At 36.7% G+C, this 13,127-nt stretch overlaps 2 protein-coding genes across 4 annotated transcripts; both read right to left on the bottom strand.

The window, feature by feature from the left end:
* Positions 1-5,547: 5,547 nt before the first annotated feature.
* On the bottom strand, positions 5,548-7,132 carry LOC109002569 (protein PLANT CADMIUM RESISTANCE 2-like). The gene is made up of 4 exons (XM_018980368.2): positions 6,919-7,132; positions 6,232-6,303; positions 5,906-6,118; positions 5,548-5,627 (listed from the first exon to the last, which is right to left on the bottom strand). The coding sequence occupies exons 1-4, from the start codon at positions 7,130-7,132 to the stop codon at positions 5,548-5,550; spliced, it is 579 nt and encodes a 192-aa protein (XP_018835913.1).
* Positions 7,133-7,750: 618 nt separating this feature from the next.
* Positions 7,751-12,784, bottom strand: LOC108984345 (transcription factor PERIANTHIA-like). 3 transcript variants are annotated; one of them, XM_035685903.1, is made up of 12 exons: positions 12,536-12,784; positions 12,272-12,375; positions 12,113-12,162; positions 11,814-11,990; positions 10,282-10,359; positions 10,130-10,189; positions 9,588-9,665; positions 9,409-9,466; positions 8,845-9,116; positions 8,523-8,768; positions 8,237-8,361; positions 7,751-8,136 (listed from the first exon to the last, which is right to left on the bottom strand). In XM_035685903.1, the coding sequence occupies exons 1-12, from the start codon at positions 12,601-12,603 to the stop codon at positions 8,133-8,135; spliced, it is 1,320 nt and encodes a 439-aa protein (XP_035541796.1). In that variant the 5' UTR covers positions 12,604-12,784; the 3' UTR covers positions 7,751-8,132. The 3 variants fall into 3 exon arrangements, with proteins under 3 accessions (XP_035541796.1, XP_035541795.1, XP_035541797.1); XM_035685902.1 differs by having other exon boundaries at positions 7,752-8,361; XM_035685904.1 differs by lacking the exons at positions 11,814-11,990; positions 12,113-12,162; positions 12,272-12,375; positions 12,536-12,784 and adding an exon at positions 10,449-10,765 and having other exon boundaries at positions 7,752-8,361.
* Positions 12,785-13,127: the final 343 nt, after the last annotated feature.

Below are 13,127 nucleotides of genomic sequence, written 5' to 3'. Positions count from 1 at the left end.
GCATTTCTCCTAAAAAAATACTGTGTAACTTGTTTAATTAATCAACTCATTTATTTCCAATTCTTTTTAAGCTGCAAATAATTAGCTAAGCACCGACAAGTTTGTTCATATGAATATCATATTACTGATATATATATAGGTGGTGTCAAATCTTATTAACGGATCTTATTCGTATCGTATCAAGATATGTATATTATACTATATGAGTCAATCATAATCTGACCCGTTAAACTTATCGTGTCAAAATCTCAAACTCTAACATAATCCATTAACATAACGAGTCGTGTCGTGTTAACCCGTTTATATAAATAGGTTGAACATACCTAAAATTAATCCGTTTGTCCTAATTAAATTTAACATAATTTTATATAAATGTTAAAATCACAATATCTATAAAAAAATAGAAAATTAACTACAAGTCCAAATTACAATCTAAACAATAAAAATGGAGCATTCGATTGAATCTATTTTGACTCGAACCCGTTAAGACTAAATCTCAACCCACTTTTATCGTGTCGTGTTGGGTTAACGGATCGTGTCGCATATTGTCACTTCTCTATATATATATATATAATGGAGCATTCGCTTGAACAGTTTAATTTGGCAGAACTAAGATCAAATGAAAATACTACTAATTAATAATTGATCAATTAACAAATTAATTAAAAAAGTTTTATGTTCATTAACAAACAAATAATTTCACCGTCGGGCTCTACTTCCACTCAACCCACTTAATTTTCTCACGCCATCCTACCCATCTCTCCATCCCCCAATTTGGGCCCCCTCTACCTAAAACCCATTGCATAGCCCATCTTCTGCTTCCAGCCCACCCCTCACACACGGTCCATCCTCCCCTTCTTCATCCTCTTCTTCTTATACATCCACATCTCGATCCTTCCCCCTGCATCTTCCTCCTTCCGATTCCACTTTTAACCCACCATCAATTCCACCAAGATCCCCTATTATTATTACTCGGTCCAAAACCAATTCATCCCGTCCCAAACATTTTTCTGATGGCCCTATTCCCTACGCTCCACCACGTCACTACCTCACTTCCACCATTGAAGTTCCTGAAGAACCCAACTCTTATTCTGTTGCCTTCCGCTTCGCTGAATGGCGTGATGCCATAAAAAATGAATTTCAGACTCTTTTTCAAAGTCACACATGGACACTTGTTCTCCCTCCCCCTTCTTCTAACATTGTTGGTTGCATGTGAGTCTTCCGCACAAAGCACCGTGCCGACAACACAATGGAAAGGCGGAAAGGTGCAAAGTACGCCTTATCATAAATGGCTTTCATCAAGAAGAAAGTCTAGATTATTTTGAGACCTTTAGTTTGGTAGTCAAGCCCACCATGATTCAGTTAGTCATCTCCCTTACTGTTTCTCATGGTTGGCCTATTCGTCAACTTGATATCCAAAACGCTTTCCTCCATGATGATCTCAATGAAACTATTTATATGTCTCAACCGACTAGCTTTGTGCATCCTGAACATCCCCACCATGTCTGTAGCAAAAGGCCATTTATGGCATCAAACAAACTCCTTGTGCATGGTTCACCTAGTTCAGTTCTCAACTTTGTGAGTATGGTTTCCTTTCCTCTAAAGTTGATCCCTCCTTGTTTATTTGTTCCTCCAATTCTGTTATGGTCTATGTCCTTGTGTATGAGGATGATATTATTGTCACCAGCTCCCATGTCTCTCAAATCGATCATCTCGTTCGTTTCCTTGGATTTGTGTTTCTCATCAAAGACTTAGGAAAATCATCTTTCTTTTTCTAGGCATTGAAATATCTTATCTACCAAATGGCATTCTTCTCTCCCAGCGAAAATATATTCGCGACATTCTCTCCAGAACTAACATTTTATCTACCAAAGGAGTTACATCTCCAATGGCAGCTTCTACTCAGCTTTCCCTCTCAGACACTCCATCATTCACTGATCCAACACTATATCGAAGTGTAGTATGAAGTCTCTAGTACTTGTCTTTAACACGACCTGACCTTGTGATGTAGGAGGATCTGAGTCAGATGATTTTGAGTTCTCTGATTGCATGTTGAATGCGCTGAAATACTTTGAGGTGGCAGATCAGTGCAAAAATGGTAGGAAATTGTGATCTTTCCTTGATTGTGGTAGTTTTGGACACGTTTCAGTATTTTAGCCATAACTTTGGCTACAAGTATCAGAATAGCGCATATGACACCAATTCGGAAAGCTCTTTTGGACATGCACGTCATGGGCACCGAGTTATGCTGGTGATTTTGAACTCGATTCAGGCCAGATTTTTGACAGATTACTTCTTTTATTACGTATTTATTTTGGCATGATTATTGAGATTTTTCTATTTTTTATAAAACTTTAATACGGTCGATTTTCAGCTATTACAGCCCGGCTTGTGGGTTGACTGGACCATTCTTGAATTTTGATAATTTTGAATTGAACATTAGAGGCGTTTCTCTGTGTTTTGGGCGATTTTCTTGTCTTCTTTCTTGTGAATTATCTGTTGAAACTAGCCTGTAGAATAATCACTATTCTGTCCAGCGTCACCTTGCCTTTGCCATTAATAAAATTTCACAATTCATGCACAATCCCAAAAACTCCCACTAGCAAGCTGTGAAGCGTCTACTGAGATACCTCTAACAAACCTTAAATTTTGGTCTATTTGTTCATAAATCATCTTCTCTTCAACTCCAAGCCTTTTTGGATGCCGATTAGACAGGCTGTCCCGATGATCGCCACTTTACCGGTGGCTTTTGTATCTTTCTTGGTAAAAATCTGGTCTCATAGAGCTCTCACAAGCAACAAACTATTACTCACTCTAGCACCGAGGCAGAGTATAAGGCTCTTGCCAACACTACAACTGAGTTACTTTGGATTCAATCCCTTCTCAAAGAATTATATATTTTTCTTCCTAAACCTCCTCTTCTTTGGTGCGACAACCTTGATGCTACCTACCTATCCTTGAATCTCATCCTCCATTCACATATGAAAATTGATTTCCATTTCGTGCGTAACAAGGTCACTGCCAAAGCTCTTCAAGTTGCATTTCTTCCCTCAAAGGACCAATTGGCTGACATCCTTACCAAGCCCTTAGTTTCCTCTTGTTTGCATTCACTAAGAAAAAATCTCACTGTAAATGAAGCACCGTTAAGCTCGTGGGGGCGTATTGAGCAAGCTGCATTGCCTTCCACTTCGAAGATCATCTCAGTTGCCTCACCAAATAGCATCACCGCCTCAACTGCTGATCACCAATGTCCTACCACGTCAGCTCTTGTTCTAGAACCTTGTGGAATAACTTAGAATAGGCTTGGTATGTGCTCTCTTGGCACGTTTGTATTATTTTGGCAGATACCATAACCAACCCTACTATAATGGGTAGTGCACTGCAGTGCACACCAACTGCTTGTAAAAATGCCAGAGTTTGCTAGGATCCTTCTCATATAAAATGCGACATATACACAACAAAATCCAATCAATGAGAATTAGTTTTACGTGCATGAAACTCTTATGCATGAGTACTTAGTTATTATAATTGATCATGTTGTACGTGCTATTTGTTTAAATATAAATATATTTATATAAATATATATGACTTATCTTACAAATTAAATAAAAAAATTATTCTTATGCACGAACGCATTAGCTAGCTTATACGTACCATTTAATTTCTACTTTTCTATCGAACGTCTGTGCTGAACAAATAATTAACGTACAATTAATACTATTAATTCAAAGGGCTAATTCGTGATCTGATGATCTCTCGATCGATCGAATGCTCGTGTGCATGATCAAGACTGCACTTATTAATTAATGATCACTAGTGTTTTCACTTCTTTTCCTTCTTTTATATATATAAAAGCGGGAGAGTCGCTAGACCTACTTCACAATTAATGCTCTTCTCACGACATTGAACAGTACTAGTGGGAATCAACTACCTACGTACGTAGTCCGAAATGTTGGATCTTTTAAGTTTTTATCTAACTTTAAAAGCCGAGTCATGAGATCAGAGATAGTACCATGCATGCACGCACATGAAATAGCTATGGTCCTATGTATACAGGGGTGGAATTTTGTACAGATATTTTTCTTAATTTTATGGCATTTCACTACAAGGAAAGGTCATTTTGCAGTGATTTTTATATGTTTGACGGAAATGGAATCCGAGAGGACAATTGCGGCGATTTTAACCATTATTTGTGACCAAAAGAATTGCATGAAAAAGATAGTTATTGTGACGATTTCAGACGTTCGTTGCATTAGAGCAAAAGTGAATAAACAATAGCAACGACTAACATGCAGCGAAGCAATAATCATCGAAAAAGACTTGTTGCGGCAATTTTAACCACTATTTACGACAAATAGTGGCACTGAAAAAATACATTTTTCTTGTTGTGAATTTGCTGCTTTCGTTATCTTAATTTACATGATGAGTACAATACTTATGAATTAAAGTTGCAACTCATGTAATATGTAAGATCGATCTAGGACGAAGATGATCAGTTTTCAGAAGTCGGCCTGCAGATCGCGGTCCTGCATGCATATTATTCGCTTACAGCAGTTTGCATCATATTGTTGTTTTCATTCATTGCCAAAAAACGATAAAAGACGATTGAAAAAACGTTGTCTACTAGTTATTAATCTGGGCAAACTCGATCGTATCATGTTCTTTAATTATATATATATATATATATATATATATATATATATGTTGTTCTGATATTGTCGATCTTCCAAGCAGGACCCTTTAATTAATGTTCCTTGAATTTGTAAAGATTGTACAATGAACAGTTTGCACGGAGTACTACTAATCTTTAGGAACAACCTTACGATCACGAAGTTGTCATGCATGCAAGATTGTACAATGAATCTTTTGGCACCGCTTGGTTTGTTTTAGGTGGCATGGCAAATCCCCCATGATCTGTTAATGTAGAGGCAAGATGAGGATGATCATGTAGAATAAGGACTTAATATTTTACTTATGGGGAACAGTGAAAACAATTATCACGATGAACCATTTAGACATTAATCTATGAAATAATGATAGGTACAAGTTCTAAATGCACAAGCCTTATGTAAGCCTTTTGTAAAAATGTAGATCTCATAAAAAAAAAAAAAAGTTTTCATATTCTTTTTATAATGGAATCCACTTTTTTATAAAAATCTTGCTACTAGTACCAATAGCAGGACCGATAAGTATATTTTTATTTTGATTCTTTTTTTTTTATCTATTTTTTAAATATTTTTTTAAAAAAAAAGAAAAAAAAATAGACAAATTCACTTGTAACCACTTTCTTAATTATTAAAAAAACACACACACAATCGGTCAAACTATCGGTTCACTTAGCATTTCTCTTTTATGAAAGGCTTACATGCACGACTAGTACTTGTGCATTAATCAAGGCTTGTAAATATTATTGCTCTAATCTATATATGCAGGGTCTCACAATATATATATATATATATATATATATATAACACCTTTGAACTAAAATAATTACAGCATATATATCAATATGTCGACATGACATCCATGCATATATACGCGGTGGCTCTACCGGGTCATGCCGCCTTGCACTGCCGGAGGATTAGTTGCAGCTATTCGTTTCTGCCTTTCTACGTTCCCATGCCACCCTATCCCACCACCAAACAGATAATGCATATATACTCAGAATTAAGTCATAACATTAATTATCTAATTACATCAATAAAAAATAAAAATCATTAGTACTTGATCACTCCCTCGAACTAGCTAGTACTACTGATCATGTCGTATTCTTTTTTCAATATGATCACGAAATTATCCAAGCTATATATTATTTAACTTTCCAACTTAATTGCAAAATATTGAATGTGAGAGAGAGAGAGACTAGAGAGAGAGAGATTAAGAAATTAAGTAAGTACGTAGGTACCTATGGACGTGTCAAAGCCATGATGCTTGAGCTCTCTGTATTCTTGACACAAAGCACATTCCTGGCAAAAGCAATGGACGCAGCAATCAGTGCAAGGGCTCTCCTCCAAGAAATACTGTCCTCTCAACTTTGATCGGTAAAAGCATGAGTACAGACACGAGCAACCCGTCACGCACAGTATCAACGTGTATAGTGCTCCACTTACTCCACATGCTGCATGCAGGCCATGCATGCAACGTTTATTTACATAATAAATAAATTAATTAATAACGTTTAAGCAAATAGAAATATTTCATGATGTATTTAATTAATTATAAGGAACTTACATGTGGATCCTCTATCAACGATTTCTGCAATTCTCCCAAATGTAACACATGGACACCAGCACGTTAAGCAACCTGAAGATAGTCATGTATCCACGGCCAAACGATGAAACGAAATTTTGAACGTTTTTCGTAGAGAGTATTATATCCAAACGAGTTACGTTATTTTATTTGATGGTGTAGCATGCAGCAGTTACTTCATATATTTGTTGGGGAAAGAAGAAAGAAATATATTAATTTGTTGCATTATTGGGTCAATTATGCTTAGGATCGAGAATTCTTGAAAGCCATGCATGCAAGAGATGTTGTCGATTGACGATTATGCATGCAGATATTGAGAAGTTTCGAAAAGAAAATTCGGACCAATCATGGAATTCAAAAGCTTTTCTGGTTTTCCATGCATGCATGCATGCAAGAGTACTGAATGATTATGCAGAAATTGATTGCCCAAAGACTTCCAAATAAAATCATCACAACCCACATGATCTTGTAACTGTTCTTGTCGTTGTCTGCATGCAGTCGGAAAGAAAAAAGACCACCGAAAACAGAGATCATAATCCTTTAAAGTTTCTAAATTTGCTCGATGGGTACAACAGTTTGTTAATTAATATCTGTCGAACAACATGAGCAACATAATCCCACACGAAACCGCACACGTCATGTGTCCGAAAGAAAAAAGAATTAACTTACAACTGCTAACATCATCGCAACAATCGCAGAGTCCAGAGGACCAAGGCACTGGAGAGTGTGAATTCAAGTCAGAGGAGGCAGTAGTTGGTCTCACACTCGCAGAATTTTCTTGATTGATGATACTCGCAGTTACAGGAAACCCAACGGTGGTCGGAGTGCGCTGGAAATCCGATGAAAGTGGTGGTGGTTGAGGCGGTGCTGATGGCTCCTCCATGTTATCGATCGTCAGAGAGAGAGAGAGGCTGAAGAATCGGGGTTTAAAGCCACAGTTTTCTGTTTTTCGTGTTTTTAAAAGGAAAGGGTAGAAGTGCCATGCAACTGCAGTACGTGCCTCTTCACGCAAGAATGACGCTGCATCGGGAAACCGTTGACAGGATGGACTTTTATTCTGGAGGCAAAACTTTATTATGTGTTATTATCTTTTATTTTTTTTCTTTTATTATCATTCTTTTTCTCATATTTTTATATTTAATTAAATGATTAAGAAATTATTTATTATTTTTCATATTCTTTCAAAATAAAAATTATATTAAAAAATTATATTCTAATAATATTTTATTCAATTTTCAACAAAATATCTCATCTCATCTCATCTTATCTTAATTACGTCTTAACTACGTAACCAAACAAGACCTAAGTCCATTGTGTTACCTGGCTGTCTATATATACATGATTCTATGCTTTCTGCAACCATTCTCCATCTAATACTGACTAAAGTTCGTCCTCAAATCCATGCTCATATTAAAAACACTTGCTAGATGACAAATGAATCATTGTTCTTATTTTTCTCTGTCGTTGATTAATGGCTTCGGTTTCATTGATGACTCAGAAAATGTTTAACAAGTTGCCAACTTGAGTCATCTTTCAATGTCACTATTGTCAGTCGATGCAATGGAGTTATACATGTTGAGAAAATAAGGGAAAAATGTTGCTTGTTAGTGCAAGGAAACCATTGCAAGACAAGAATTCCATTGCATTATTAGGTGGTTCAACAGTATCCATCAACGACAATGCTTAATTAGTTACAGAGTTGAAGACAACCACCGGTCAGCCGCTACTCGATGTACAAAGGTGTGATTAAACATCTCAAAGAGCCAAGAGTTGAACCTCATGATCAGTCAACAGCAGCAGCAAAAAGGGATTTCTTGGCACAGTCAATAGTCTCAACCATGTCGTTCTCCATCTTCATAGTCCCAAAACTTTTGGAAGGGCTCCTAACTGATGGCACATATATATCCAATTAATTATGTGAGAAGCATCAATGAATTTCTAAAGCATGCTTTTGTGGAAACAATGTCATTCCCTGGGGCGTGCTAACCATAATGAACTGAGCGCCCGGACACGCGAGATGTAGTCACTGATAACAAGTAGTGCACAAGCAGCTTGACGAGTAGTTAAAATTCGATGCATTTGTTGCAGAGTTTGTTGTCTCAGAAGATCAGCCTAGCAAGAAACGAAATATAGGCGCTGTAGTTACAATTTCATGTTGTCCTAGCATGGATGATTATGGCTTTTACATGCTCGCACACACAAAACAACAAGAATAAGAAATTCAATATGATTTCTAACTTTCTAAGCTTGGTGTGTGAGGTTAAGGTAATTACTTGGTGTAGGAAATTCTCGAGTGTTGCAAGTTTGCCCATAGCAATAGCCATCTGCCCCATGTAATCTGCTACATTTCCAGAACCACCAGAGCCCAGAGAGGTTGAAGAGAGTGTCTCTACTAGAGATTGTTGCAAAGCTTCCATCCCTTGAGATAAGGCATCTTCAGCCTGTTGGGAGGATTGCTGCAAATTACATATGCCCATCAACTGCTGTTCCGTCAAAGGTTCAAGGTGATTCCCAAGTATCTGGATTTCCAAAATGTCAGTTTCTCTCCAACCAGGTGTGTCACACCAATTTCAAACAAAAAAAACAATAAATTACCTTGAGAAGTTCAGATGAACGGAATCCTCCCAACCACATGAAACACCTCTCGGCAGGTGTCTTCCACATGCCAGAAAGCATGTGAAATACATCAGCCTTTGCACCAATGCTCTTTAGCCTGAAAATCTCATCATAATGCACCATTACGCCATCAACAAGAACGTCCAATTCATTATCTCCCATATGAGAATTCAGAGCCAATCTAAGATCATTGATCAACCGATTATGCTCATCAAGCCACCGTGCATAGTCCATGTCAAATGCTAAGGATCCTGGAAATACAATTGAATACAATAAATCATGTGATCAAAACATACTACTTAAGCATCATAAACAATGATGGTGCCATGAGATCAGAACCTATTCATTCCAATATTGAGTACAATGAGGAAAGATAATTGATTTATTTTAGATACATAATGGTGGAAATGGCATTCATGGCATACCACTCTGGCGAAAACAAATGATGCATTGTGTCCACAATGAGAAGACACAAGTCGCAAGCCCTAAAAATACTAGATAACATAAGTCAAAATGAATACAAATGTACTGAAAATCCCTTACCATTCCCATTTATTGAATGAATATGATCTCCTGAATATCCAGTTGCACTAAAAGCACCCTGTCTCGATATTAAGCTCAAGAAAAGAGTTCAGATGGCAATCATAAGGAAACCCTATCAACCCCACCCTGCCATCCTGAAAATCAGAATATCTGTGAAAACAGGAGTTAACATATACCACCTGTTGGCGTGTTCGCTGAAGCTCTTGCTCTAGCTGTGCCAGCCTGAGTCGACTATTCTCCAGCTGCTGGACATATGCCTGTCCAGAACCAAAATTAATTAAGATATTGCATACAACGAAGTGGTCAAAAAAAGTTCACACCTAGCATGGCATTAAACTTAGCTCTGATCAAATTAAAAAGTAACCTAATAATAGAGAGAGAACCAGAAGCAGGAGCCAGATACTGATTAATCAAACAAAGAAACAACCAATAGGATTTTATATATATATAAGTAAGAAACTGTCAATAAGATATAGATAAGACTGAATCAAAAGTGGTTTTGCAGTGCATTTGTTAAGTCAATAGCAAGTGACTAAATAGTCAGTGATTAGCTAGTATCTAAGCCTCTATTGACTAAATTATACAAGATAGAATTACCTATATCAAGGACACGACATCAAATATGTATGACTTGGAAAATGAAGACAGCGGAAGCAAAAAAAAAAAAAAGTAAACAATCCATGTATAGAAGAATCATAACAAAGTAGCATAGAGGTCTTACTTTCTTCCTTAAACGGCTCTTCCTTGCAGCTTCTCGATTCTGAGCCAGCCTTCTAAGTGTCTGCAACAGAGCCCAAAAAAATTACAATGAACCTTCCCATATAAAATGGGATTAACAATCACATGCAACCAAAGCAACTTCAAGTTAGCAACCTTTTGATCAGCAGCTTTTGCCTTAGATTGATCCACTGAATCTACAACCATGAGTGATCCATTATGGACTCCATGAAACTACAACACAGACAGATCTACTATCAGAAACCTCCAACAACCTTCATAATTTTAAATTTGTAATTTCATGTAATGAGCTCAACCGATACCTTTCATCAAGGGGCATCACGGCTACACCATTATACTTTGAGATCTTTCACCAAAGTAGCCTTTATAATTTGAACAGACTCGTGATTCTAATAGTTAGGTTTCTACTGTTGGAAAAATTTGGTGTGCAAAGCCATGGTTGAAAGTTTTCTGGCAAAGTTGTGATAGACTTGAGTTCTGTTATCATAGTTAAGATTCTTAGGAATAGAGAGTCGTGTCACCAAAACCTCTACTTCGTCCACAAATTCTACATTCTTGATTGTTATTTACATTTGTGAACTGTTGATAATATTCGAGGTTGTGAATGATTAAAAACCAGATCTGTTTGCATTTCTTATATTTATGTCAGCTGAATAGATGCAGTTTGGTGTCTGAATCGTATTTTTCATCAATACTAAAATCACCATCAAACAAGGATTTTAACTAATAGGTTAGATTTGGATGGTGAATTAAGATGAGATGAAAGTTAAAACTTAAATAAAATCTTGATAGAATATTATTTTTTAATATTATTATTATTTTAAGATTTAAAAAAAATGAATTGATTATTATATTTTATGTAAGAATTTGTAAAAGTTGTAATAATGAGACAAAATGAAATGAGTTTCCAAACTGAGTGGGCTCCGTTTGGTTACTGAACTCAACTAAGCTCAATCTAATTTTAAGCTGAGTCTAACATCCAAACACTCAACTCTCAACTTACTAAGCTCATCACAACTCAAAACTTTCTTACACATGGGACCCACAACCTTTTTCCAACTTAAAATATCTTTATACGTGAAACTTACAACTTTTTTCAATTTCCTATAAAAGAATATTAAATACATTTTAACATCCAAATACACTTTAAACTCAATTTAGATGGATCTCACATAACTCATTTCACTACTCAACCCACTACTATTCATAAAAAATTTAACTCAGTTAAGTTCAGTTCATCATCTAAAAGCAGCCGGGTACATTTGGATCCCAAATCCATATCTACTCATCATTACAATTTTTTCAAATACTAATACAAAATATAATAAACAATTCAAATTTTTCAAATTCTAAAATAAGAATAATATTCTAACAATATTTTATCATATCAACTCAGTTTAACATACATACGCATCCAAAAGTTTTTGATAGTGTTAGTAGTAGAAGCCACTAATATATAAATGAAACTGAAGACCTTAAAAAGCATCATGATTGTACAACATATCTCGAACGTAAAACTAACCGTAAATACAAAAACAGTAAAGTATGATGTTACAACAATGCAAACTATCGGTAAAGTCATGTGTCGAAACATAAGATAACGCTCTAATATTCTAAATCCAAAACATATATAAAACAGAGCATATGTTGAAGAAACAGACACCCACTTTGTTTTTATCATCCGTGTCAATATCTGTAGAAGTGTCAGTCTGTTGGCTGGTGTCTGCAGCCATGCCTGACTCGCCCCAGTTCTCAATATGCTGCCCGTTGCCCAGCGTTGCCCCAATCGTGGTTGTCCCCTTCTGATACATGAATTGTTGTCCTGTGTCCACACAGCCAATGCTCTACACAAGAACACATACCATGCAAGACGAAATAAAAACCAAACAATAAAGCTTTAGAACCAAAACAGTAGACTCCATTCATGTCTATGTATGCCTCTGAAGAGGTGGATAGGAATGTGTACCGTGTTCAAGGTCCCGTAGTGTAGGTTATTAGGAAGAACGGCGAAACTGACTGGTTTTACGTTGAAGATTGAGGCTCAGTGAATTGTAAGGAGAGACATAAAATACGCATACAAAAATATAATGTAGTCCACGTAAAAAGAGGGCGTGAAAGAGAATACCTGGGCTCAAATCAACAGGTTCGTTGTGATGAAAGGCAGCGGCGGAGTGTTCAAGTTCTCCGAGATCCGTAAAACGTGTCTGGTCTCGCCCACTTCCATCTCCTCTGTTTCACGGACAGAAACAGAGACAGTTTGGTTAACAACACACTAGTAACTCCCAAATGGAACAGTTACTAAACGACATGTCAACAACCACTCACCAACTCATAACAGATGCCCAAAGGGATAAGGGAGAGAGAGAGAGAGAGAGAGAGAGAGATCTACCGTAGATTGAAGGAAGAATGGCAATAGAGTTGGAGGTGGTTAGCCAAAGCTGCCTTGAAGCTCTGCATTTTTTTTTTCTTTCTTACTTAAGTCTTCGACTGTCTTTCCCTTAAAGATTCCGTCTTTAAAGAAAGCAAAATGGATGAATATTTCTGGTTTGAAAAAGAGGCGGAAAGGAAGACATCAAGACAAAGACCAGTGCAGTGAAGAAAATCTTGAGGTATCTTTAAGAACAGGATAGTGTATCAGTACGGCTCCTTTTATTTATAATTTTAGACAACAGCCAACAGGCTTTTTATTATTTCATTCTGACTTTGGGATTTTAGTTTCCCAATGCTTACTTCCCCACACACATCCCTTACCCATTTCAACGGGTGCGTCCACTGCACTCTCCAGTTAAATTGCCTTTGCTGCAAAGTGCAGAAAAATCCAAATTATTCCGTGCTTTAGGAGAGTGTTTTGCAAAGATGTTCAGAGGTCTAGATGCTGAATCTGCATACAAACCAACTGCTAAAGCTAATCTATTCTTCTTGACTATCTTCAACAGCATTATTAGCCACCATTTCCTAACATGTTCGCTTTCTTCAGAGCT

The sequence above is a fragment of the Juglans regia genome, chromosome 15, assembly GCF_001411555.2.
Source record: "Juglans regia cultivar Chandler chromosome 15, Walnut 2.0, whole genome shotgun sequence".
Taxonomy (NCBI): Eukaryota; Viridiplantae; Streptophyta; class Magnoliopsida; order Fagales; family Juglandaceae; genus Juglans; species Juglans regia.
Note: the sequence above shows the minus strand (reverse complement) of the source record. Positions and strands in the feature narration are given on the sequence as shown.

Bases quoted from the DNA above. Each gene is read 5' to 3' on its own strand.
- LOC108984345 (XM_035685902.1), bottom strand. From the start codon at position 12,603: ATGCAGAGCTTCAAGGCAGCTTTGGCTAACCACCTCCAACTCTATTGC. The intron at 10,360-11,813 runs GTGGGTGTCTGT...TCTGTGTTGTAG, and splicing joins ACACGGATGATAAAAACAAA to TTTCATGGAGTCCATAATGG. The intron at 9,666-10,129 runs GTAAGACCTCTA...GGTTCTGGACAG, and splicing joins AGAGCCGTTTAAGGAAGAAA to GCATATGTCCAGCAGCTGGA.
- LOC109002569 (XM_018980368.2), bottom strand. From the start codon at position 7,132: ATGGAGGAGCCATCAGCACCGCCTCAACCACCACCACTTTCATCGGAT. The intron at 6,304-6,918 runs GTAAGTTAATTC...GACTATCTTCAG, and splicing joins TTGCGATGATGTTAGCAGTT to GTTGCTTAACGTGCTGGTGT. The intron at 5,628-5,905 runs GTACCTACGTAC...GTGGTGGGATAG, and splicing joins TGGCTTTGACACGTCCATAG to GGTGGCATGGGAACGTAGAA.